Source organism: Jaculus jaculus, chromosome 7, assembly GCF_020740685.1.
Source record: "Jaculus jaculus isolate mJacJac1 chromosome 7, mJacJac1.mat.Y.cur, whole genome shotgun sequence".
Lineage (NCBI taxonomy): Eukaryota > Metazoa > Chordata > Mammalia > Rodentia > Dipodidae > Jaculus > Jaculus jaculus.
Window position 1 is genome coordinate 37,599,827 of NC_059108.1, and position 26,726 is coordinate 37,626,552.

Sequence of the window (26,726 nt, forward strand, 5' to 3'; positions counted from 1 at the left end):
GGAAGCAGAAACTGTGGCACAGAGGGCCGACTGTATTTAAGCAGGATAACCCCTAAAAAAGAAAACAGCTAACCAGTTCATGAACCTAAACAAGGTTTTGGACAAGGGCTCTCCTGTGGGGGTTAAAACAATGTGCTTCTGTTTGTTTAAGGCCATTGGTGACCATGAATACATCAACATGTGTTTACATGACCATCAATGAATGACAAGGGTCACAAATTCAAACCAGGGACCCACATTAGATAGCATTGTCCTGAGTGGATATCTGTAAGCAAAACATGAGTATTTATAGCTACACAGGTTTTTAGTTGTAAAGGAAAATCACATTGCAGTTGCATTTTTAATTAATTAATTTATTTGAGAGCGACAGACACAGAGAGAAAGACAGGTAGAGGGAGAGAGAGAGAATGGGCGCGCCAGGGCTTCCAGCCTCTGCAAACGAACTCCAGACGCGTGCGCCCCCTTGTGCATCTGGCTAACGTGGGACCTGGGGAACCGAGCCTCGAACCGGGGTCCTTAGGCTACACAGGCAAGCGCTTAACCGCTAAGCCATCTCTCCAGCCCTGCAGTTGCATTTTTATCTAGCAAATGTTCGTGCTTCCATATCCACCTTTGTTTATTTGTTTGTTTGCTTTGAGGCAGGTTCTCACTCTAGCCCAGTCCGACCTGGTACTTACTCAATAGCCCCAGGCTGGCTTCAAACTCACAGGTAAGCCTCCTACCTCATCGGGTGCCGCCCATGCTGGCTCATATCCACCTTTTCAAGGTTATCAATACTATGTCTCTGTTACTAAGCTAGGTAGATAGCCTTGTAGATATGCTGGCACATGCCTACAATTCCAACACTCCGAAGCCGAGGCGGGAAGACTGCTGTAAGTTCAAGGCCACCCTGGCTTACGTAGTAAGTTCCAGGCCAGGCAGTGCTTAATAATGAGGGGCAGGGGTGGGGGGAAGGAGAAGGAGGAGTAGAAAGAAGATGGGGAGAAGGATGATTGACAAGGTCAATAGCCAGCTGGGTGGGTGTGGTGGTGCACACCCGAAATCCCAGCATTCCTCAGAGTCTGAGGCTGGTGGATTGATCTCAAGTTCAAGGCCAGAGTGGGTGATGTAGGAGACCCCGTTTCAAAAACAAACAAGCAGACATAACCTAGCAGCCTGCAGAGTTACCAGTGTGGGCATCATCTCTCATTAGTTTAGGGACATCAGAGTGGGGTTTGTTAAAGGGAAGGCACCGAGGATTAATAAACAGCCTTGAGAGTCCAGATTAGTGTTCATTAATGACCAAGATAAAAATAGAACTCATGAAATGATAGGTCTCAAGAGAAATTATCATAAAGCAGGTAAAAAGTATTAGAGTTTGAAAAGATTTTTTTTTTTTTTTTTGAGGTAGGGTCTCACTGTAGCCCAGGCTGACCTGGAATTCACTAAGGAGTCTCAGGGTGGCCTCGAACTCACGGCAATCCTTCCTGCCTCTGCCTCCCGAGTGCTGGGATTAAAGGCGTGCACCACCACGCCCGGCTTTTGAAAAGATTTTAATTATTGGGTACCACTGAGGGAGGAAAAAATAAAATCCTGTCAAATTGATGTGTTTAGTCCTGAGACATAAGAAACAGCCAGTTTCTACTCTGGCACACCAAAAAAAAATTACCAACCTTTTCTGGCAGAGTTTTGAACATAACCAGCACCTCAGAAGGATGGGGGATGAACCATAAATTGAGGAAGACTCTTCCATCAGCTGACAGCAGACTCCGAGGCCGTGGCTGGAAACGCCTGCAGGGTTCCAAGAAGGCACCTGTAGCAGCTCACTGCTTCCCGCCAAGCCCAGGCCCGTCCAGCATGAGGCTGTGGAGGGCCACACATGCTTGTCACCACAGGGCCAGCATCCAAGGCCAGGGCATGGCCAGAGTCACTTATAAATATCTCAGGGAGACGGGCATGGGAGCTGATTTTAGCCCAAGCTTCCTGGGAGGTAGGAAGGCGTGGGCATGAAGGGAGGGAATGTGTGGTAAAGGAAGGAAAGGCCTCATACTGGGTGTTAAACATATTTGATGTCACTTAATTCTCTGACAACCTATTTTTGTCCCACGTTCACAGCTGAGGGATTTGGGGCCTGGAGAGGTGGTATAGGTCCTGCCTGGAAGCTTCTAAGGTAAAGTCAGGGTTGAAATGCACATCTGTCTACCTCTAGGATCTTGGCTGTAAACACCAATTCTGTTTTCCTTCCCTGCTCACCATATGTCTTGTCAGTTCTCCAGCTTCTGGCCTATTCGGCTGTCTCTCTTTTGCAGTTTTATAGACAAATATAACGTCCGTACACAGTTGGTTTAAGGACTTGCACAAGCCCAAGTACTTTGGCTTAACAGCATCCTTGAAGCCTGATACGACTTCCCCACGGCCACAGAGTAACCATCTTGAATTTTCCACTAACCAATACCTTGCTGTTCTTTATAGTTTAACCACAAGTGGCTATGCCAATAAGAGATATTTGATTGGACTTTTAGTTTTAAAAAATTATTGTTATTTATGAGAGACAGAGAGAGAATGAGCACACCAGGGCCTTTTGCCACTGCAAAACAAACCCTAAATACACACACTACTTTGTGAGTCCTGGCGAATCAAATACAGGCCAGCAGGCTCTGCAAGCAAGCGTCTTTAACCACTGGACCATTCCCCCAGCTCCTGTGTTTGACTTTCACATAAATGAAGGCCTTCCTTGGTGCTCGCTGATCTGTCTACCACAACCCTGGAGGGAGGCGGGATGCTGGGTCAGGTTTTGTATCAGGCGATCTGGAAGGCCAGAGATCAGGAGTGAAATCCACCACAACCTTGAATGGATCCATCTGGAGCCAGCAAGTCAAATGAAGTGTGTTTGTCTGGGATTCGGGGGAGGAGCAGCGGAAGGAAGTTCACCTGTGATTATATGACATTAAACATCTTTACATTTCTTCATCCACCATATGGGGTAATGATTCCTCATAGATTGATGTGTGGAATACTTTTTTTTTGTTTTGAAATCGGGTCTTGCTCCATAACCTAGGCTGTGATCTTTCTGCCTCAGCCTCTTAAGTGCTGGGATTATAGGAGTGAGCCACCATGCCTAGCTTGTGAGAAATAATTTTTACAAAGGACATATGACAAGTATTACATGTTATGGTGCTTTACAAAGTTTAACTGTTATGTCAACATGTGCCTGATAGCTGTTGAAGTGGCTGGAGGTGGATGTGAGCCCAGGGAAGAATTTGTTAAAACTGAGATCATGGCCAGGTGTGGTGGGACCACTTGGGAGGCTGAGGCAGGAGGATCACTGGGAGTTCAAGACCAGCCCGAACTACAGAGTGAGTTTCAGGTCAGCCTGCGCTAGACTGAGACCTTGCTTAAAAAAACAAAACAAAACAGGGCTGGAGAGATGGCTTAGCGGTTAAGCGCTTGCCTGTGAAGCCTAAGGACCCCGGTTCGAGGCTCGGTTCCCCAGGTCCCACGTTAGCCAGATGCACAAGGGGGCGCACGCGTCTGGAGTTCGTTTGCAGAGGCTGGAAGCCCTGGCACGCCCATTCTCTCTCTCTCCCTCTATCTGTCTTTCTCTCTGTGTCTGTCGCTCTCAAATAAATAAAAAATTAAAAAACAAAAGAAAACAAAACAAACAAAAACCTGGGATCATGAACATACTGGGAAGATGTCTAGGCTGGAGGGTTATGTGGGAAAACCAGAGAACAGCGGAACCCCAGGCTTGTCCTGGTTTTGCTGGAACAGGCAGGCTTGACGGAGAGAAGTAAGGAAGGAGAGGCAGTGGGTGCAGAGACCTCACACTGTCCCCTGCCCAGTGCTGCTGGGTCAACCCTCTGCTCTTCTCACTCGCCCCCACCTTGGACAACCTCAAGTGCTCTTCTTGCTACGACCACATCCATTTACTAAAGACTCCTAAATCTGCAGTGCTGGGCCTGGCCCTTTCCTCAGCCCCGGAGTTCTAAACCTTGCCCGGCACTGCCTCAGGCCAGCTCAGTGAAACAAGGCAAGAACTGGGCTCCTCATCCCTGTCTCAGAGATCTTCCATCTGCTCTGTGAAAGGACACCCTCCATCCCCATCCAAAGCTGGAATCTAGGGCAAGATTTGTCCTTTCTTACAGCTTGGGCCCTGCCGAGTCCATCGCTTGACCACCTCTCACATCTGTAACCAAATTCTTAGTCTACGTCCTTGCCCATTGCATGGTCTCGAATGGCAGAGCCTCTCTGCCAAGGGGGCATTTTGAACGTTGTGGGCACAATTTTGACTGTCATGTTGATGGCCTATGAGAAACATTTGGGGATCTCTAGGAGCCATTCCAATAACCCTTCCCACTTACTGAAGTAAGTTGCTCATGTTATCAGATGGGTGAGACTTTCAGTTCGAAATGAAGCTAAACTTGAACGTATCTTTAAAAAAAAAATTAAAACTCGGGGCTGGAGAGATGGCTTAGCTGTTAAGCGCTTGCCTGTGAAGCCTAAGGACCTCGGTTCAAGGCTCGATTCCCCAGGACCCACGTTAGCCAGATGCACAAGGGATCGCACGCATCTGGAGTTTGTTTGCAGTGGCCAGAGGCCCTGGTGTGCCCATTCTGTCTCTCTTTCTATCTGCCTCTTTCTCTCGCTCTCTGTCCATCACTTTCAAATAAATAAAAATAAACAAAAAAATTTTTTTAAAAAAATTAAAACTCCTTTTTTTCTTTTTTTTTGGTATATGTGTGTGGGGTGTAGGTACATGTATGTGTGGGGGAGCACATGAATGGTGGTTTGAATTAGGTATCCCCCATAATCCCATGTGTGCTGAATGCTAAGTCCTCAGCTGATGGCAATTTGGGAACTGGAGCCTTGCTGGAGGAGGTGTGTTGTTGGGGGTGGGCTAAGGGTCTTATAGCCACCTTCCCTTTGTGAGTATGCAGTTTACTCTCTCACTGCTGCTTTCCACCTGATGTTGCCCAGGAGGTGATGTCCAGCCTCTGCTCATGCCATCTATCCCCTGCCATCATCGAGCTTGCCCTGGAGACTGTAAACCAAAATAAACCCTTTCCTCCCATCACCTGCTTTATTTACTTATTTATTTTTGTCTTATATGGTAGGGAGGGTCTCTCTCTAGCCCAGACTGATGTGGAACTCATTATATAGTCCCAGGGTGGCCTCGAACTCTCAGTGATCCTCCTACCTCTTGTCACCTGAGTGCTGGGATTAAAGGCGTGCACCACCTGGCTCCATCAGCTGCTTTTTTTTTTCAATTTTTATTTATTTACTTGAAAGCAACAGACCGAGAGATAAAGAGGCAGAGAGAGAGAGAGAGAGCAGAGTGGGCACACCAGGGCCTCCAGCCACTGCAAACGAACTCCAGACACATGTGCCCCCTTGTGTGTCTGGCTAACGTGGGTCCTGGGGAATCGAGCCTCGAACCGGGGTCCTTAGGCTTCACAGGCAAGTGCTTAACCACTAAGCCATCTCTCCAGCTCACCATCAGCTGCTTTTGATCGGGGGTTTTACGCCAGCAGCATGAAGGCAATTGTGATAACATGTATGTTATAGGTATGCATGCACATGTTTGTGTGTAAAGATCAGAGGTCAATGTTAAATTCTTTCTCAATCATTCTCTGCCTCGTTTGGCAAGACAGGGTTACTCTCACTGAACCCAGAGCTCATTGATTTAGCTAAGCTAGCCAGCCAGCAAGCTTTGCCTCTGTCTCCTGACTCTGCCTCCCATGGGCTGAGGTTACATTCAGGCACCACCTCGTTCGGCATTCATGAGTGTGCTAGGGATTCGAACTCAGGTCCTCATGCCCGTGCGGCAGGCATTTAACTGACTGGCACTTCTATTCAAACCTCTGAAATTCTTGAAGTGCATCACTGGCTTTAAGCCTACCTACCTTTCATGTCTGTCTGAATCAATGGATTCTCAGTTCAGGAATGAGTATTGTGTTAGTTGGGAGAGCTTCCTTTCTTATCAACCACACTTAGACCACTTCCTGGTGGAGCAGATCAACAGCAGCTGAATCCAACCTCTGCTTCATTTTATAGGTTTGATGGTGTCCCAGAGAAATAATATCGAAACCAAAACATGGGTGGGTGGGAGGTCTGAGTCTAGACACATGGGTCTGGGAGACATAGGTGGGCTGCTGTGTCCCAGAGGCATGGCTAAGCAGTTCTTGGTGTCTGAGACATACATGTGTCCCTGGAGTTGCAGGGCCCTCTGTTGAGTGCTTATCTGTCGCTTTGTCCCCCCCTCCTTTCCATTCTTGGCTTCAGTGAGTAGCTACTTGCCTAGGAAAAGCAGAGGCAGCAGGAAGCTAGCTCAGGGTTGCTGAGGGAAACACAGGTAGACAGACTAATTCCTCTGACCTGACAATGTCAGGGACTGCTCAGCAGTGTCCCCTTCCATGCATATTCTCCCCTCTGCTCCCCACTTCAGGGACAAGCCCCAGACTTCATCATCTCCTGGAAACTTACCACCTCCACAGTCTTAACTTTCCACCCTCAACTCTTGTCCCTCCTGTTTTCTCGCTCATTCCCTCCACTAAATCTCCCTTATCCTGGCAAATGTGCTTCCAACCTCCATCTCTTCTCTATCCAGACTGGCTTCCACAGCCAACGCATGAACAACCCCCTTATCAGCAGCTCCAGGTCCCGGCATCTTTGAGTGCACAAATTACTGGCCTAGCCACGGCCCCAACTCCAGAGCCACCCAGCCAACCATGCAGCTTCCCGCCTCGGTGCACGTTGCTGAGCACAGCTGGAGAACGACGCGCCAGCAATTGCATACAGGCCATAAGAGGAGAACCATTCCAACCTGAGCTGTCTTACCCAGTGACTTTCCTTTGATCGGTTATCATGCCCATTTCCCTGTTCACTCACCCAAAGCCTTCTCGAAGCCCCATACCACCTCCTGCCAGCAAGTGACAACATAGTCACTAGTTCATGATTGAACGAAAGGTCAGTGGATGGAACCCTCTCCACTTCCTTTAAGAGATGAAATCAGCTAGGCCAGGTACCAGGTTTAATGTGTCACCTCCCTTTCCTACTAGGACCAACGTCAGAGGGACACACCCGGGTCAGGAAATGGAGACGGCCTCTGTCCTTCCAGAGCCGCACACGCAATCATGGCACATGCATGGAGACATGGCGTGTTGGAGTTAAGAAAGCATCTGGACACACTGCGCCAGCAGCTGCTGGGACATGGCAGACCTCATAGCCGAGCATCTGGACTGTGATTTCGTCTCTCTGTCCACACCACTTGTCGCCACTGTCGTTTTCTGCTCCATTAAAAAGAACTGTAGGGGCTGGAGAGATGGCTTAGCGGTTAAGCGCTTGCCTGTGAAGCCTAAGGACACTGGTTCGAGGCTCAATTCCCCAGGACCCATGTAAGCCAGATGCACAAGGTGGCACATGCATCTGGAGTTCATTTGCAGTGGCTGGAGTTCCTGATGCACCCATTCTCTCTCTCTCCCTCGTTTTTCTCTCTGTCGCTCTCAAATAAATAAATAAATAAAAATAAAAAAAAAAATTAAAAAAAAAATTGTAGATCCCCATGGGGATAGCCTGCACTTCCAATGAGGAGGGTCCCTTTGGAGGGGGGTCAGGGAAGAAGGTAAGGATGATACCAACATGTGTGTCTACATGCTGAGCGTGTCCATAACTCACAAAAAAATTAAAAAATAAAAATAAATTAAAAAAAAAGAATTGTGGGAAAGCTCAGCACTCAGGCCGCAGAGGTAGGAGGATCGCCATGAGTTCGAGGCCACCCTGAGACTACGTAGTGAATTCCAGGTCAGCCTGGGCTACAGTGAGACCCTACCTCACAGAACCAAAATAAATAAATAAAATGATTGTGGAGCTAGGATGCAGTTCAGTGGTAGAGTACTTAAGTACATATGTGAGGCCTTGGGTTCAATCCCAAGCACCCTACTCCCCGAAAAGAAGTGCGGTCAAATGCACACATGACACCATTTAACCCATTTTTTGCACACAGTTGTGTGGTGCTGAGCACATTTGCACTGGGCCGTGCTCACTACTTCCTACACACAGAGCTTGTGTTTTACCCTCCCAAGACTGAGCTTCATCCATTAAGCAAGGATGGCCCTTTCTTCCCCCTTTCCACATGCATTTCTGGCACCCAGTTCAGCAGATTTCACTTCTTAGACACTTCCTGTCTATACAACTTGAAGAATGTATTAGGTTATTAACGTATTAACTGGCAGCCATGTTGCTCCTCTTCTGCATGTGACCCACGGGCAAACCCCAGAGTTCTGGATCTTGTGCCGTCTCTGCGTATCCCACTTGATGCTCTGTCCTTGCCCACCCTTGCTACTCCAACGTGAGTCAGGCGGATGGCCAACTGCTGCCCCGAGTCCTGGTGACTTTGCACATGTGGCCCTTCCAGTTCCCGTGAAGTTTCTTTGTCCAGATGAGCATCCCTCTTCCCCAAAGCCTACCTCGATCCTACCACTATCTCCCCAATCCTACAGACATCATGGATCATTGCTTGATGGGAATGGTCATTAACGTGGCTTTGGTTTCAATTCTTATCACAGTGTGCTGTTAGTATCTACTTCCCCTTGCTGGGCGAGATCATGCTTACTTCCTTGTGCAGCATCTGGCTGACACCCACACTGCCAAGTACTGTTGCGTCCTGAGGCTACCAGCAGTGGCTCAGATTCCAGCCTGAGCTTTCCTTGCCGGGCCCTGAACCTAGCTGGGGACAGCACCTTCCCAGAGGGAGGAATGCCTTCTTGTAGTTTGTACAAAGTGCCTGAGTGGCGTCACGGTGGCTCTGTTGGTCACACAGTAAACATTCAGTTAACAGTGTCCTCACTCTGTGTATCGTCTTGCTATCAACATCAGCCAATGTCACCACTCCTCAGAGTGCAGCTGACTGACATCCTTGTCTTCAGGCTCCAGTCTCTTCTGGGGCCATGAAAGAACTCAAGCTCTAGAGATTTTCTGGGAAGAGAGAAAGCTCCCAGAATTCTCTAGAGATTTCCTGGGACGAGGGGGGGGGGGAGCGCAAGCTCCCAAAAGACTGTGGAAAGAGAATTCCCTTTACTGCCTCTCTGACAGACTGGGGAGGATTCTGCTAAGCCACAGAATGTCAGACCCTGTTAGGATAACATCTCATCTTAAAATTTCAAGCCTACAGGATTCATAGGACTCTTCTAGTCAAGGGATGGGAAATAAATGACGGTGACTTCATTCCTCCCTTTCCGTGACCATGGCAGACATTGCCAATCAATGACCATATCTCACAAATGAGTGACCTCAGAATCCTCAGCTGGGCCACTTGACGTTGGAATCAGCATTAAAAATAAACCTTGGGGGCTGGAGAGATGGCTTAGCGGTTAAGCGCTTGCCTGTGAAGCCTAAGGACCCTGTTCGAGGCTCGGTTCCCCAGGTCCCACGTTAGCCAGATGCACAAGGGGGCGCACACGTCTGGAGTTCGTTTGCAGAGGCTGGAAGCCCTGGCGCGCCCATTCTCTCTCTCTCCCTCTATCTGTCTTTCTCTCTGTGTCTGTCGCTCTCAAATAAATAAATAAAAAATAAACAAAATATTAAAAAAATAAAAATAAACCTTGGGCTGGAGAGGTGGCTTAGCGGTTAAACACTTGCCTGTGAAGCCTAAGGACCCCGATTCGGGGCTCATTTCCCCAGGACCCACGTTAGCCAGATGCACAAGGGGGCACATGCATCTGGAGTTCATTTGCAGTGGCTGGAGGCCCTGGCGTGCCCATTCTCTCTCTCTCTGCCTCTTTCTGTCAGTCTGTTGCTCTCAAATAAATAAAAAACAAACAACAAAAAAAACTTCTCTCTTGTCCTCAATGTGGTGGTTTGAATGAGGTATCCCCACAGTTTCATGTGTTTTGAACATTTGGTCCCCAACTGGTGGTAACTTGAGACGTGGAGCCTGGCTGGAGGACGTGTGTTTCTGGGGGCAGACCTTAAAGTTTGCTTACCAGCCCAGTCCAATGAGGACGCTTCCACCCAGGCACATAGCAAGATCTTGATCATGCCGTGCTTTCCCTCCATGAGAAAGCTTCCTCTCAAAACCATAGCCGCGAAATCAACCCTTTCCTCCCATGAGCTGTTTGTAGTTGGGTATTTTGTCCCAGTAATGAGAAAGTAACTATGACACTCAGTGTAGTCCTTTTCTTTGTTGTTGTTTGCTTGTTTGTTAATTTGGAGAATTTGTTTCTAATATTTATTTATTTATTTATTTGAGAGAGAGTGAGAAGCAGATAGTGAGAAAGAGAATGGGCACGCCACGGCCTCCAGCCACTGCAAATAAACTCCAGATGCACGCACTACCATGTGCATCTGGCTTTCGTGGGTCCTGGGGAATCGGACCTGGGTCCTCAGGCTTCATAGGCAAGTGCCTTAACCTCTAAGCCATCTCTCCAGCCCTTTGTGGTTATTTTGAGGTAGGGTCTCACACTAGGCCAGACCGACCTTGAGCTATTGAACTACCATTGCCCCACCTAACTCCTTGTTTTGTGAATGAGATGAGGGTTCCATTCCTTAATGACACTCATTTTTCAACCTTGCCTTTTGATCTCCAATTACCTTGGGGTGAGAGTCCCATAGACATTTCACAAGCAGTCCTAAGAATGGCCCCTTTCCAGAAAGTCTTTCCTCAGCAGTCATTTTTCTTAGAATCATGCCACAGATATCTAAACATTAACAATTACAGCATGTTTAACCCTGGAAAGTTACTTTAATGCCCTCACTCAGGAAAAGAGACTGAAGTCCAGAGACTGAGATAAATGATTGGCTCAAGACTTCAGGGCACAGGATGTGGTGGTGCATGCCTTTAATCCCAGCACTCAGGAGGCAGAGGTAGGAGGATTACCTTGAGTTCGAGGTCACCCTGAAACTATATTGTGAATTCCAGGTCAGCCTGGACTAGAATGAAATCCTACCTCAAAACAAACAAACAAACAAACAAACAAAAACCCCACTTCAGGGCAACAAGTGACTGAGCTAGGTAAAAGTCCAAATATTCTAACTATTTGTCCATGGCTCTCTCCAGTGCAATGGGAGATTGTTCTTGTAGCAGTGAATCAGGGCTGAAGAGATGGCTTAGCAGTTAAGGCACTTGCCTGAAAAGCCTAAGGACCCAGGTTCAATTCCCCAGTACCCATGTAAGACAGATGTACTAGGTGACACATGTGTCTGGAGTTGATTTGCAGTGGCTAGAAGGCCTGGTGTGCCCTTTCTCTCTCTCTCAAATAAATAAAAAAAATAAAATATATAAAAATAAAATAAATTATAAAAAGAGTTCATGAATCAGAGGCATGGTCCCCAGGAGGAGATTTATAAAGGTATGGGACTTTTTCTAATTATTTAAAAAAATATTTATTTATTTGCAAACAGAGAGAAACAGAGAAAATGGACATGGCAGGGCCTCCAGCTGTTGCAAATGAATTCCAGATGTATGTGCCACTTTGTGCATCTGGCTTTACATGGATACTGAGGAACTGAGCTTGAGTTGTTTGGCTTTGTAGGCAAGCACCTTAACTACTAAGCCATCTCTCCAGCCCAAGGCGTGGGACTTTTGAGTGAGACCTAGGAGGCAGGACACAGGTCAGTTGTTAGAACCCAGAATATTTCTACCTCTCTGACTTTTTTTTTCAGTTTTTTTTTAAAATTTAATTTATTAGTTTTCTTTTCAGCAAATACAGGCAGTTTGGTACCATTGTTTAGGCTCATCTATGATCTACCCCTTCCCAATGGCCCTTCCTTGTTGAGGTATATGGGTTGTGCATTGTGGAGTTAGCCCACAGTTATTGGTATGATAAATGTCTCTGCAAATCATGACCCAACATGTGACTGACATTCTTTCCACTCCCTCTTCCGCAAGATTTCCCTGAGCCATGTTGGGTTCATTTTTGGTCTGCTTCAGTGCTGAGGTGTTGGGGGCCTCTGAGGCTCTGGCTCTCTGGTTTGGTAGGAGTTGATTTTTCTCTGCATTGATCTCCTTCCCCTTTGTGCTGGTATCCGGTTCATCAGGAAAACAGCACCCTTGCTTGTTTTGCCAATTGTCCTTAGTTTCAGTCGGGCCCCTTTTGAGGTATGCTGGGGCAGCTCTCTCCTTAGGATCTGCATCTATCTTTCTTTCCCTGGTATCTGGAGTGCAGCTAGGCGGTCGCCATCTTGGCCAGAAGTCCTGACTTTTTTTTTGAGGTAGGGTTTCACTCTAGCCCAGGCTGGCCTTGAACTCATGGCAATTCTTCTACCTTTGCAAGTGCTGGGATTAATGCATGTGCCACCACTCCCAGCCTCACTGACTTGTTTTATTTTAAAAATTTTTTTGAAGTAGGGTCTCACTCCAGCCCAGGCTGACCTGGAATTCACTATGGAGTCTCAGGGTGGCCTCCAACTCATGACGATGCTCCTACCTCTGCCTCCTGAGTGCCGGGATAAAAGCATGTGCCACCATGCCCAGCCCTCTTATTTTTTAAAAGCATTTTTATTTGGGCTGGAGAGATGGCTCAGCGATTAAGGTACTTGCCTGCAAAGGCTAAGAACTAGAGTTCCATTCCCCAATACCTACATAAAGCCAGATGCACAAGGTGGTGCATGAGTTTGGAGTTTGTTTGCAGTGGTTAGAGGCCCTGGCACTCCCTTTCTCTCTCTTTCTATCTAACAAATAAGTAAAATATTTAAAAATATTTTTAAGCCAAGCGTGGTGGTGCATGCCTTTAATCCCAGCACTTGGGAGGCAGAGGTAGGAGGATTGCCATGAGTTCAAGGCCACCCTGAGACAACATAGTGAATTTCAGATCAGCCTGATTTAGAATGAGACCCTGCCTCTGAATGAATGTGTGTGTGTGTGTGTGTGTGTGTGTGTGTATCTTTCTCAAATATATATATATTTGAGAAATAGAGAGAAAGAGAACGGGCATGCAAGAGCCTCCTGCCATGGTAAAAGGAATTCCAGATGCATGCACCACTTTATACATCTGCCTTTACTTGAGTAATGGGGAAGTGTATCCGGGTCCTTAGACTTTGCAGGCAAGTGCCTTAACCACTGAGCCATCTCTCTAGCCTTTAATTTTAATTGGATACAGGTCTCAGACAGGGTGTCATAGCCTACTAAGGCTGGTATCAAGCTTGCTATGTAGCTGAGGATGGTTTTGAACTCCTAATCCTCCTTTCTCCACCTCCCAGGTACTTGGACTATATGAATATGCCGCCATCCCCAAATATACCTTCTTAATTTGTGATACAATTTCTCCCACCATGAGGGGACTCAGCCAAGAAGGCCCTCTCCAGAGGTCAACTGATGACAATGTTCTAGTTCTCTCTGTAGTTCCAGGATGGCCTCAGACTCAGGGCAATCCTCCTATCGTGGCCTCCCAAGTGCTGGGATTAAAGGCGTGTGCCGTCATGTTTGATTTAGTAGTGTGTTTCATTCCAGCAAGCACAAGGTAACCACAACACTTTGTGACTTGGCCTCTGGGTGGCACTGGCTTTACTTTCACTTTCCTAGCTCAAAGACCCTGCCTGAAACCATCACACACCAGTGGAGCAGTCTACTCAAGAGTCCAGGCTCTCTAGCTTAAACGTCTTCTGTCCTGAAGGTGAGCTGGCACAGATGTCTACAAGAAACCATACAGGAACAAAACAAGACCTGCATGGTACGGGAATTTTCCCTCCTACCCTTTGCAACCCAACTTCCTTGTTTGATTGCTGCAAATTAAACATATCAGAAGCAAAAAGAGACCTAAATACATTTCATCCTAACCATGAATGCAGCTAACTCGTGGTGAGGCTTTTAGAAAGAATTTTCATGTTTTTAGAGAGAGAGAGAGAGGAAGAAAGGGTATACCAGGTTCTCTTGCTGCTGCTGTTAAAACAAAACAAAACAAAACAAAAAACCCTCCAGGGCTGGAGAGATGACTCAGCAGTTAAGGGGATTGCCTGAAAAGCCTACAACCTGGGTTCCATTCTCTAGTATTCTGTCTCCTTTCTGTCTCACTCTGCTTGCAGGTAAATAAATAAAAATTAAAAGGCAGGTGTGGTGGCACACATCTTTACTTGGAAGGCAGAGGTAGGAGGATCATGATGAGTTCAATGCCAGCCTGAGACTACAATTCCAGGTCAGCCTGGGCTAAAGCAAGACCCTACCTCAAAAAACCAGAACCAAAGCCGGGCGTGGTGGTGCACACCTTTAATCCCAGCACTCAGGAGGCAGAGGTAGGAGGATCGCCATGAGTTCGAGGCCACCCTGAGACTACATAGTGAATTCCAGGTCAGCCTGGACTAGAGTGAGACCTTGCCTCGAAAAACCAAACCAAACCAAACCAAAACAAAAAAACCAGAACCAAGAACAACAAAAACTCCAGAGAAATGGCTTAGTCATTAAAGTGCTTGCCTGCAAAGCCTAAGGACAGGTTCAATTACCCAGTACCCACATAAAGCCAGGTGCACAAGGTGGCCCATTCATCTGGAGTTCATTTGCAGTGGCCACAGGCCCTGGTGAGTCCTTTCTCTCTCTTTCTGTCTCTCTCAAATAAATAAATAAAATATTAAAACAAACTCTAGACACAGATGCCACATTGTATATCTGGATTTACATGTGTACTAGAGAACTAAACCTGGCCACCAGCTTTGCAAGCAAGTGCCTTTGACCTCTGAGCCATCTCCCTAGCCCAATAATTTTTCAAGTTTGATCCAAATGGTTAAATCAATTTGGCTAGAGGGTGATGAAATAATGAAACTAAAGATGTCTGAGAGGATTTTCCTGTGCTGCTTCTTTTTTAAAAAATATTTTACTTTTATTTATTTGACAGTGAAAGAGGGAGAGAGAGAGAATGGGTACATCAGGCCCTCCAGCCACTGCAAACGAATTCCAGACGCATGCGTCACCTTGTGCATCTGGCTAACATGGGTCCTGGGGAATCGAACCAGGGTCCTTTGGCTTTGCAGGTAAATGCCTTAACCGCTAAGCCATCCCTCCAGTCCTCTGTGCTGCTTCTTGAAAAATACATTTTAGCTTCCTGTAGCTTCCCTGAGCTGCACGTGTCTAGTTAAACCTTCCACTAAATAGTCTGCTGTTGTATCTCCACCCACTTTTCTCTAAACGCATTATTTTTTAAAAAAAATTATTTATTTATTAGAGAGAGAGAGAATATGAGTGCACCAGGGTCTCCAGCTGCTGCAAATGAACTCCAGATGCAACGACTACCTTGTGCATCGGGCTTACTTGGGTTCTGGGGACTCACGCCTGGATCCTTTGGCTCTACAAGCAAGCACCTTAACCACTAGGCAATCTCTCCAGCCCTCCAAGTGTATTCTTACGTGAGGCAAATCCTGATGTCTACTCGAAGGAAAGTGCTGCTGAGCACAAAAATAAAACACCAGTATCCACTGAGCACCTTATGAGTGTCAAGATAGGGCTGGATGCTTGCTCCTCAGGCACTCAGCCGCCAGTCAGTCAGGGGCTGACAGAAGTTTCTGGTGCCCTCTTTCTCAGTCAGCTATTTCCTTTCCTTGTGACCTCCAGCTTTCATACCACCTGCCCTTTTTTAGGGAGCTGGGCTCCGGGGGCTTCAAGGTAGAGTCTCATTCTAGCCCAGGCTGACCTGGAATTTACTATATAGTCTCACGCTGGCCTTGAACTCATAGCAATCCTTCTGCCTCTGGGATTGAAAGCATGCACCACCATGCCTGGCTAGCACCTACCCTTTTAATTCCTCCCTGAGGGCTTGGGATAGAGTAAGCGTCTCCTGCCATGAGCCCTCACATACCTTTCCACATACCTCTAACATGCTATCTCGGAAGTTAACTTGTTTGAGTAGACAGCTTTCTTCCACCACAATTTATTGCTGGGGGACAATGACTCACTCACCTTTGTACCTCCAGCATGCAACAAAGTGCCTGAAACTGTCTGCATTGAGTGAATGATGGCTGGGCAACGGAAGCAAGTGTGCATGAATGAATGAACGCATGTATGAAGAGGCTCATGCAACTGATCTCTATTCCCTTCATCCATCCAGTCTATGATTGTATTTTTAAAAATATTATTTATTTATTTGCAATCAAAGAGAGATAGAGGGAATGGGCATGACAGGGCCTCCAGCCACCACAAACCAACTCCAGATGCATGTACCACTTTTTTTTTAAAATTTTTATTTATTTATTTGAGAGCGACAGACACAGAGAGAAAGACAGATAGAGGGAGAGAGAGAGAATGGGCGCGCCAGGGCTTCCAGCCTCTGCAAACGAACTCCAGACGCGTGCGCCCCCTTGTGCATCTGGCTAACGTGGGACCTGGGGAACCGAGCCTCGAACCAGGGTCCTTAGGCTTCATAGGCAAGCGCTTAACTGCGAAGCCATCTCTCCAGCCCATACCACTTTTTTTTTTTTTAAAAGATTTTTATTTTTATTTATTTATTTGAGGCAGAAAGAAGGGGAGAGAGAGAGAGAGAAAGACAGGGAGAATGGGCACGCCAGGGCCTCTAGCCACTGCAAATGAACTCCAGACGCATGCGCTCCCTTGTGCATGTGGCAAACGTGGGACCTGGAGAATTGAACCGGGATCCTTAGGCTTCACAGGCATGTGCCTTAACCGCTAAGCCATCTTTCCAGCCCAACATGCACCACTTCTTGCATCTGGCTTTATGTGGGTATTGGGGAATTGAACCCAGGTCATTAGGCTTTGCAGGCAAATGCCTTAGCCATCTCTCCAGCCCTTATGTCCATATTTTAAATATTACTGCTCCTCAAGCTCTGGGCTATAAGGGAAAGATAGAGATAGGAGTCACCCTACAGGCGGGACTAAGAACGTTGGGAAAACTAGAGACAGTGTGATAAGTAGCTGGGAAGATCGCTGTCTACCTAGATAGATCATTATCTATCTAGAAAAGCAGGACACTGACTGATCTGCAGTGTCAATTATCCCCTCCCCCCCCCAAATACTTCTTCTGCTCCATTGAGTCGAGTGTTTGAAGCGAAAATGGCTCAACATCAAGTTCCCTTGTTTGTTTGTTTGTGACTGATGAAAATCCCTGACCTCCCCAGCAGAAAACAAAACTGCATTGATTTTTTTTTTTAAGTAGCCACACAGCCCAGAAACAAAGAATTCCTTCTGGGGCCAAATACAAAGATGCTCTTATCCTTGGCGGGTTCATGTTTCCTTTTGTCCTGCTAGACCAGAATGTCATAGTCAAAGGCAAATAAAAGGAGCGCGTCTGTCAGCTTTTAGTTACTATAAGAAATACCTGGGCTGGGCTGGAGGGATGGCCAGCCTGGGACTACAGAGTGAGTGCCAGGTCAGCCTGGTCTAGAGTGAGACCTTAACTCACAAAAGAACACAAACAAACAAACAAACAAAAAAAACACAAATAAGCAAAACAGAGCCTCCATACTCAGTGGTGCTCTTAAGGGAGAGATAGGGCCTGGGACGTCACAAACTACAACAACACGCACCTTGGATTAGCCTTGGGGACTTCTTTGGAGTCCTCCCATTCCTTCTTTTCCTCCGGTTGTCCCACCATAAAGAAGGTGTCCCTGATGGTGGGAAAATCTTCTAGCAGAGCTCTCAGGCTATTATAATATGCCATGATCTGTCCCCGAAATGCATAGTGAGACATGTGGCGGTTCAACCTGGAAGTCAGAAGAAAAGGTGGTGTCCCAAAGAAGAGTCCCAGGCCCTCCACCTTGCAAAGAAGCTCCAGGATCTGCTTCCCGGAGGTTGTTTCAAAGACAACAGAGCATCTTTGCCAGCAAAAAGATAATTGCCATCGGGGTCAGGCTGGCACTGCCCAAAGGCAGAGAAGCGCTTCCTACCCTTCATTTCTGGTGCTGCCCTGTATGTGACAGGACACTTTCACCAGGTGCCATTCAGTGGCCACTGGTTTGCTAAGACACAAACCACAACACTCATTGTCTGGGTCCCTATGCTAAATTGCTGGTAATTTCATTCAGTCAGAAAAACCACTGTGTGTAATTCACACGGATTATACTTACTTTTGACAGTATTCGACTATAACGTCCCTCTTGACTTTTCCAATTCCATCCTGTGACAAAAGAAAATGACCTTCCATCCGTTAGTTGTCTGGGGCCAGATGTCTCAGTACATATGGACATACTTATGGCCAACTGCAAGGAGGAAAAGGTCGCATAGCCGAAGCCACTTCTTTCTCGGGGTAAGCCTGTTGGACACTCTTCTGTGGTATCTTCTAGCCTCACACAGCTCACTGAGTATGCCAAGAATGTCATGCCCTGACCTCTTTTAACTGGACCGTTTCTCCATGACACGTGACATGACACAAACAGGTCACTCATGTTGCCTGCTCTGCTGTGAGTAATATTTTGTTACCAAGCTTGGAGTCTCATGTCTTCTGCTGGTATCCATGGAACAGAAAAAGGCTAATTTCTTAACCAGGAAGTAGGCTAAAAATCCCAGACCTGGGTTGGAGAGATGGCTTAGAGGTTAAGGCACTTACCTGTAAAGCCTAAGGACCCAGGTTTGATTCCCCAGTACCCATGTAAGCCAGATGCACAAGGGGGCACATACATCTGGAGTTCATTTGCAGTGGCTGGAGGCTCTGGTGTGCCTATTCTCTCTCTCCCTTTCTCTCTGCCTCTTTCTCTCTCTCAAATAAATAAATAAATAAATAAATAAAGTTTTTAAAAAAATCCCAGACCTGACAACTAACTGATCATTATATATAGCCTGAGCTCTTTGTGATCTAGTAGGTGTTAGGTCATTCTTCACTGTTTTGTTTTGGTTTGTTTGTTTTTGTTTTGTTTTTCCATTCAGGGGAGCCAGGGCCTTGAGCAAGCACTTTCAACTGAATTGTATTCCCAACTGGTTTTAGATATTCCCGAAGGTCAGTTAAAGGTCTTATGTATTCTCCAGTAAATATGTGCTGAGAATTGATGCCCTTTGCTTCCACCTTTGCTTGGTGGGCCTCCATCATCTCCATGTGCAGCTCCCCATCAGGCACATTTCAGTCCTTCCTTCTTGGTCACTGTGGGGGCGAAGCCCACAGACAATAAACCTGGACACTTTCCTTCCAAGTACCTAAAACTTTAGTGGAGTGATTCCCTCTTCAAAAATAAATTAAGGGCTGGAGAGATGGCTTAGCAGTTAAGCACTTGTTTGTGAAACCTAAGGACCCTGGTTCAAGGCTCGACTCCCCAGGACCCACGTAAGCCAGATGCACAACAAGGTGGCTCATGCATCTGGAGTTTGCAGTGGCTGGAGGCCCTGGTGAGCCCATTCTGTCTGTCTCTCTGCCTCTTTCTCTGTCACTCTCAAATAAATAAAAATAAACAAAAAAATTAAAAAAAAATAAAGGGGCTGGAAGGATGGCTTAGTGGTTAAGGCATTTCCTGCAAAGCCAAAGGACCCAGGTTCAATTCCCCAGGCAAGACCCACATTAGCCAGATGCACAAGGGGGCGCACACATCTGGAGTTTGTTTACAGTGGCTGGAGGCCCTGGCGTGCCCATTCTCTCTCTGTCTCTCTCTCTCCCTCTTTCTCTGTCAAATAAATAAATACATAAAAATAAAATATCTTTTAAAACTAATGAATAATGAAGTACTATACTAATCATAAAATTAGATAATGATTTTAACTGAATAAGGTTTTGAGTTTAATGTTTTCCAACTGATTTCCAACTGAAAGCTCAAACAGGAATATACCAGTAGCACCTGAAAAACCAAGAAACAGGTGAACGTATGTCCACCTTGCTTGAGCCACTTATGAATCACTCGGGAAAAGCAAGGGTCCCAGTGTGAGTGCTCAGACTAGTCAATATAGAAGGCAATAAATGATGTGTGAGCTTGGAAAAACATTGGTATTAAGCTGCTTGAGTTGATTATTTTATTTTCAGTCAACTCAATTTTCGATATTTATTTATTTATTTCTAAGGAATGAGAAAGAGGGGTGGGGGAGGAAATGGGCTTCTAGCCACTGCAAATGAATTCCAGTTGTATGTGCCATTTTGTGCATCTGGCTTTATGTGGATACGAGGGAATTGAACCCTAGTCATTAGGCTTTGCAGGCAAGCACGTTAACTGCTAAGCCATCTCTCTAGCCCTAAACTCTATTTTTTTCTTTTCAGTTCCTTACAACATATATTTAATCGTCCTATCCAAATGGCTGAAAGCAACAGAGTCCAAGTGCAGAATTTTTAGTTTTTCAGATACAAAAGAGAAGCAGAGCTGTGGGAAGCCCTTCCCTTTGCACACTCACAGGGCTCTTCATCTGCTCAGCCATGGCCTGTCTCCTGAGGAGGAAGGCATTCAGCATTGCATCCCGCAAGCCCACCTTTTCTAGTTGAATAGACACAAAGGCCTGTGGCGTCCTGTTAAGGGAAGAGAGAGATGGCTGAGCTGACGAGGGAAGTGAGAGAGCATGCAGCGTGCAGCATACAACTCATGTGCTATAGCGAGAGGGCAGGTGGTTCTGTCTCCACAGTTCCCATCTGCTTCAGGCATTTCTGACTACTCTCCAGAGATGCTGCCATGGCGCCCCGCTCCGAGGAGCTTTGAACCTAGAACGTGGCCTGACCAGCACTGCCTCCCTAGACGCAGCGGCCAAGTGTTCCCTCCTGGTCTGGGCCATGGGTTACCTGGAATGAAGGGGCTTCTCAACTAGACACATTGACTGATCTTGAATCTTCCACCCACACTGGGATGTGGGCTGAAGGAACTTGACTTCTGACCAACTTGCAGATTAATGGCATCCTGAATAGCACAGTTGATTTGCCTGTTGCTGTTTTTCATTCTAAAATGGCTAAATTAAATTTAAGCATCCTTGGTAAGTCCTGAATAAAATAGTGATTACTGAGCTGCAGAGATTGCTCAGCAGTTAAGGTGTTTGCCTGCAAAGCCTAAGAATCCAGGTTTGATTCCCCAGTGCCCACGTAAAGCCAGATGCACAGGGAGGCACATGTATCTGGAGTTCATTTGCAGCAGCTAGAGGACCTGTTGCACCCCTTCTCTGTCTGTCTGTCTGTCTCTCTCTCTCTCTGTATGTCTCTGTGCTTACAAATAAATAAATATTTAAGTTTTCAAAAAATAGATACTATAGAATATAAGCATATCTCTTTCTCTGTCATGATGAAGAGATCAAGACATAATCTCCATTATCCTGGATTATCCACTGCCTCTGGAGACTGTGCCTCTCAGAGAATTAACCATGCTGTTATTCTAAACAACAGCAAAACATTTATTAGAGCAGTGAGGGCAATTCTGTACTTCTCATTTTAAAGTAAATACAGAAAATTTGGAGTGGCCTCTACCTCTTCTTGCTTGTGAAAAAGAGTTTGAAAAATACTGAGAAAGTAACAATAGAGAAGGAAGGGGAGAGAGATGGAAGAGAGGAGAAGAAAATAAAAGAGGAAGAGATTGAAATTGGGGACAACTGACTCTCCTTCATAGACTGGACTACATTGAAGGAATGTTCTTAGAAGCTCTTTATATAATTTCTTTTTCTTTTTTGTAATTTTTTTCATATGAGAGAAAGAGAGAGAGAGAGAGAATATGGGAGCTCCTCTTGCCATTGCAAATGAACTCCAGGTGCATGTATCACTTTGTGTGTCTGGCTTGGAGTACTAGAGTATCATATCTGGGGGGCCAGGGTCTGTAAGCAAGAGCCTTTAACCACTGGCCCATCTCCCCAGCCCCTTCATATGAGATCTTAAAAGAAAAAACAACATATATTAATCATACCTCCTGAGAAGCCTGGTGACTTCAGTCTCATAACTCTGTGTTTTTTATTGACTCAGAAGAGAACACTATTTGGGCTGGAGAGATGGCTTAGTGGTTGAGGTACTTGCCTGCAAAGCCTTAGGACCCAGGTTTGATTCGCCAGTACCCACATAAGCCAGATGCACATGGTGAAGCATGCATTTGAAGTTTGTTTGCAATGGCTGTAGGCCCTGGTGCTTCCATTCTCTCTCTCCCTCAATCTCTCTCTGCCTCTCTCTCAAATAAATAAACAAAATACAAACTTTAAAAAAGAGAAGAACACTTTTTCGTATTTTGGTTTTTGGAGGTAGGGTCTCACTCTAGCCCAGGCTGACCTAGAATTCACTATGGAGTCTCAGGGTGGCCTCTAACTCACAGCGATCCTCCTACCTCTGCCTCCTGAGTGCTGGGATTAAAGGCATGAGCCACCACACCCGGTGAGAACACTTTCATTGTAAACTATCCTTCAAGTCGATACAGTACCTTTTTGCAGTCTGAAATCTTTCTGAAGGGTGAGTCAGGGCAGCTGGGACCTTTGGCGTTGGGGCTAACAGCAAGCTCTCTGCGCCATTCACCATTCTGGAATGTCTTCTTCTTGTTGGATTCATTCCAGCATGATTCCTCAGATCTGAACTTGTTTCCTAAAACATTTCAGTCCCAAACGAATTCAATTTGTTGGATGTATAAGTCGTACAGTGCTGGCTGCAAAATTGTCTCACAACCACAAGTGATCTCACATGCAGGTAGGTAATGGGAGGAAGAGACTAGAAAGAGTAGAAGGGTTGGGGAAGGGGCCCAGGGGGGAGGCACCATTTTGCATGAGGCAGTATGACTCATTCCAGAATTCAGTGCAGCCACTTAAAATGCTGTGAGAATAATTCTCCATTCTACAGTGTGGTTGTGTGGAATGTTCTATAGGCAACTGCCTCCTAAGAAAAGCTGCTAATGGATTTCACAGCTACAAGATCTGGAAAGTTCCTCAGGGCTCCCGAGCTTAGAGGGCATGCTGCCATCAGCAATGTCATGGCGAAGGAGCGAAAGAGAGAGAGGGATTGAAGGGAGAGGCAGGAGGAATGAGGGAGAGAGGAGAGAGGGTAAAAACAGACATCCGTGTCTTCCAGTATTCCAGTGCCATTTATTATGGAGTTACAGAGCATAATTAGCTGAAAAGAAACGAGTTAATTTTTCAAAGGAAAGGCCAGACTTTGAAATCAACAAGGAGTTATTCATATTGAATTTACTATTGACAATAAGAAGAGTAAGGCCAAAAAAGAAAAAAAAAATCATAGGAAAGAAAAAACCTAAAGCTTCCAACCTTTTCTTCCCCCTACCCCTCAAGCCCCTTGTGATATCCCAGTCTGCTGGAAATAGCAGTGTGGACCATTTCAGAAGAGTGAGAAGTCTTAGGAGACCCCGAGAAGAGCGGGAGGAAAGAGAAGACACGTCTGAGTCACATTCTGCCTGCTGACAGGTCTGCTTTCCTTAACTTTTCAAAGCCTGTTTCCTCATGCAGAACACCACCGTGCCCAGGGGCTTTACTACGAGGTTAGGCGTCTGCACTTGTATTGCTTTCTGCCAGCGCTGCCTGCAGAAGCCCTGCAGAGAAGACCCTCACCCCTGGATTCCCACACAGCCCCCCTCAGCTCTGACCACATCCAGCTTTCATTTCCTTCCTCAACTGCTTTCCTAAAAAGCTGTCCACATTTCTTCTTCCTCTTTAAATACTCTTGTCCCATCAAGCTTCCTTCCTCATTCAGACCTGACCTTTTTTATTTATTTTTGTTTTTAAGCAGGACTTCACTCTAGCTCAGGCTGGCCTCAAACTTCAGCCTCTAGAGTGCTGGGATTAAAGGCATGTGCCACCACAACTGACCTGATTTTTATTTTTATCTATCTGTCTGTCTGTCTGTCTATCTATCTATCTATCTGAGAGACAGAAACCAGAAGAGGCAGACACAGAAAGAGTGAGCGTGGAGGCACCAGGGCCTCCTGCCACTGCAAATGAACTCCAGACGGATGCATCACTCTGTGCATGTAGCTTTATGTGGACTCTGGGGAATCAGACCCAGGCTTCACAGGCCTTGCAGGCAAGTATATTTAATGACTGAGCCATCTCTTCAACTCTTCCATGGTTTCTTTTCTAAGTTTTTTTTTAAATTTTTTTATTTATTTATTTGAGAGCGACAGACACAGAGAGAAAGACAGATAGAGGGAGAGAGAGAGAATGGGCGCGCCAGGGCTTCCAGCCTCTGCAAACGAACTCCAGACGCGTGCGCCCCCTTGTGCATCTGGCTAACGTGGGACCTGGGAAACCGAGCCTCGAACCGGGGTCCTTAGGCTTCACAGGCAAGCGCTTAACCGCTAAGCCATCTCTCCAGCCCTCTAAGTTTTTTTTTAAAATATTTATTTATTTGCACACAGAGAAGAAGAGAGACAGTCAGAGAGATAATGGGCACACCAGAGTCTCTTGTCACTGCAAACAAACTCCAGATGCATGTGCCTCTTTGTGCATCTGTCTTCATGTGGGTAATGGGGAATCAAACTAGGGTCCTTAAGCTTTGCAGGCAAGCACCTTAACCGCTGAGCCATCTCTCCAGCCCTGTTGGTTTCTTTTGAGACAGGGATTCATGTAGCCCAGGCTGGCCTCAAACTCACTATGTAACCATGGACCTTGAACTCCTGAACATGTGTATGCCTCCAACAAGTTTTACCCTGTGTTGTGATAGAGGGATCTTTGTTTGGTAAAGGTTAAGTGAGTTCATAAGAGTAAGGACTTAATTCAAGACTGGTGCCATATACAAAGAGACATCCGAGCTCTCCTTGGCTTGCTTTCCCCTTGATATGAGGACACAGCCAAAAGTCTCCATCTCCCAGCCAGCAGAGCCCTCACCAGAAACCAAGCTGCACTTTGGTCTCAAACCTCTAGTCTCGGGGCTTGCGAGATGGCTCAGTGGTTGATGCACTTGCAGGGCTTGCAGTGGCTGGAGGCCCTGGCTCACCCATTTTCTCTCTCCCTCTCTCATAAATGAATAAATAAATGCTTTTTAAAGGAAGAAAAAAACAAGAGGCTGGAGAGATGGTTTAGCAGTTAAGCACTTGCCTGTAAAGCCTAAGGACCCTGGTTCGAGACTCAATTCCCCAGGACCCACGTAAGCCAGATGCACAAGGCACAGCATGTATCTGGAGTTCATTTTCAGTGGCTGGAGGCCCTCGTGTGCCCATTTTCTCTCTCTCTCTTTTTCTCTGTCTGTTGCAGATAAATAAATAAAAATAAACAAAAATTCTTTAAAATAAAAAGGAAAAACAAAAGATTAAAAAAAATTAATTATAGTCTATAGGACTAGGAAAAGATTTGTTTCTATTGTTCAAACCATCGATTCTGTGTTATTCTGTTGTAGTAACCCTAGCTGACCAATGTGAGAACAGAAAACATTTCTCCTGGGCTGGGGTGCAGCTCAGTTGGGAGAACACTTGTCTAGCATACTCAAAGCCCTGGGTTCCATCCCCAGCACGTCATAAACCAAGCATGGTGGGGCACACTTATAATGCCAGCACTCTGGAGGCAGAGACAGAAGAAACAGAACTTCAAGACCATCTTCGGCTATATAGTAAGTCAGAGACCAGCCTGAGATATAAGATCCTGTCTCAAACAAACAAAACTAGGGCTGGAGAGATGGCTTAGGTGTTAAGGTGCTTGCCTGCAAAGCCTAAGGACCCACATTCAACTCTCCAGGTCCCACGTAAGTCAGACGCACAAGGTGACGCAAGTTCACAAGGTCGTTCCTGAGCACCAGACGGCGCACATATCTGAAGTTTGGTTACAGTGGCTGGAGGCCCCGGCACACCAATTCTCTCTCTCTCCTTTTCTGATTTAAAAAAAAATTAAATGAAATCCTGTTCTTCCATTAGCCACTTGTACCTTAACTCTGGCATCTGGCCTTCCCTCTGAGCTGCTCAGCAGTCAGCAGTGAAGTCTGTGAACGTCACACAGTTTCATGTTAGTCCCCACCCACACGCCTCATTTCCCCCTTCACCATTCACACCTGTCAAATTCTTGTTCTTTCTAAAATAGTAGCATTATTGAGGAGTATTTGACATTTTATAAACAGCTCATTTTTTATATTTTTATTTATTCAAGAGATACATGGAGAGAGAGAGAGAGAATGGGTGTACCAGGACCTCTTGCCACTCCAAAGGAATTCCAGACATATATGCCACTTTGGGAATCTGGCTTTATGTGGGTACTGGGGAATTGAACACAGGCCTTCAGGCTTTGCAAGCAAGCACCTTTAACCACTGGGCCATCTCTCTCCAGCCCAACATCTCATATTTAAAGTATGCAATTAGGGCTGGAGAGATGGCTTAGTGGTTAAGCACTTGCCTGTGAAGGCTAAGGACCCCAGCTGGAGGCTCAATTCTCCAGGACCCACGTAAGCCAGATGCACAAGGTGGCGCATGCACCTGGAGTTTGTTTGCAGGGGCTGGAGGCCCTGGCGTGCCCATTCTCTCTCTCTCTCTCTCTCTCTGCCTCTTTCTCTCTCTGTCACTCTCAAATAAATAAATAAAAATAAAAAAAATTAAGAAAAGTGTACATTTAGATAAATTCTGATGTATTTCATATGTACTCAAGCGTGAAACTATCGCCACATGCCATTGAAAACACGTATTTTTCTCTCCCTGCTCCCTTTCCCATACACTGCGCCTCCCTCTGCAACTAGAGATCAGAATGGGCTTCCTAGAATTTCCTAAAAGTCAAACCCTGCAAAATGTGTTGTTCTTTCTGAATCTGGCTTTGCTCATTCATGTGTAGAAAATATGATGTGATAGATATGTTTCATATCCCTTTATCATTTCTTGACTCCTAACCCCACAGTGCTTTTTATTTCCTGACTAGGGATGATGTGTGGCCTGTGAGTTCTCAGAAGCATCAGGCAGTCGCCCGCCCACCCCTTTCCCAGCTTCCCCAGGGCTCCTTGGTCTCTTCAAGGCAGGCTGTGGAACCTGGAATTTCTTTC

General features: G+C 46.2%; 1 protein-coding gene across 1 annotated transcript in view; it reads right to left on the reverse strand.

The window, feature by feature from the left end:
• The window catches only part of LOC101610720, a 212,631-nt gene that overhangs the window by 79,823 nt on the left and 106,082 nt on the right, over positions 1-26,726 (reverse strand). Inside the window, exons 24-29 of the mRNA XM_045155548.1 lie at positions 22,195-22,352; positions 20,213-20,324; positions 17,977-18,026; positions 17,437-17,613; positions 5,055-5,057; positions 1,653-1,770 (exon numbers count right to left, since the gene is read on the reverse strand). Of these exons, the coding sequence (XP_045011483.1) occupies positions 1,653-1,770; positions 5,055-5,057; positions 17,437-17,613; positions 17,977-18,026; positions 20,213-20,324; positions 22,195-22,352 (618 nt within the window). The remainder of the gene's footprint in view (positions 1-1,652; positions 1,771-5,054; positions 5,058-17,436; positions 17,614-17,976; positions 18,027-20,212; positions 20,325-22,194; positions 22,353-26,726) is intronic.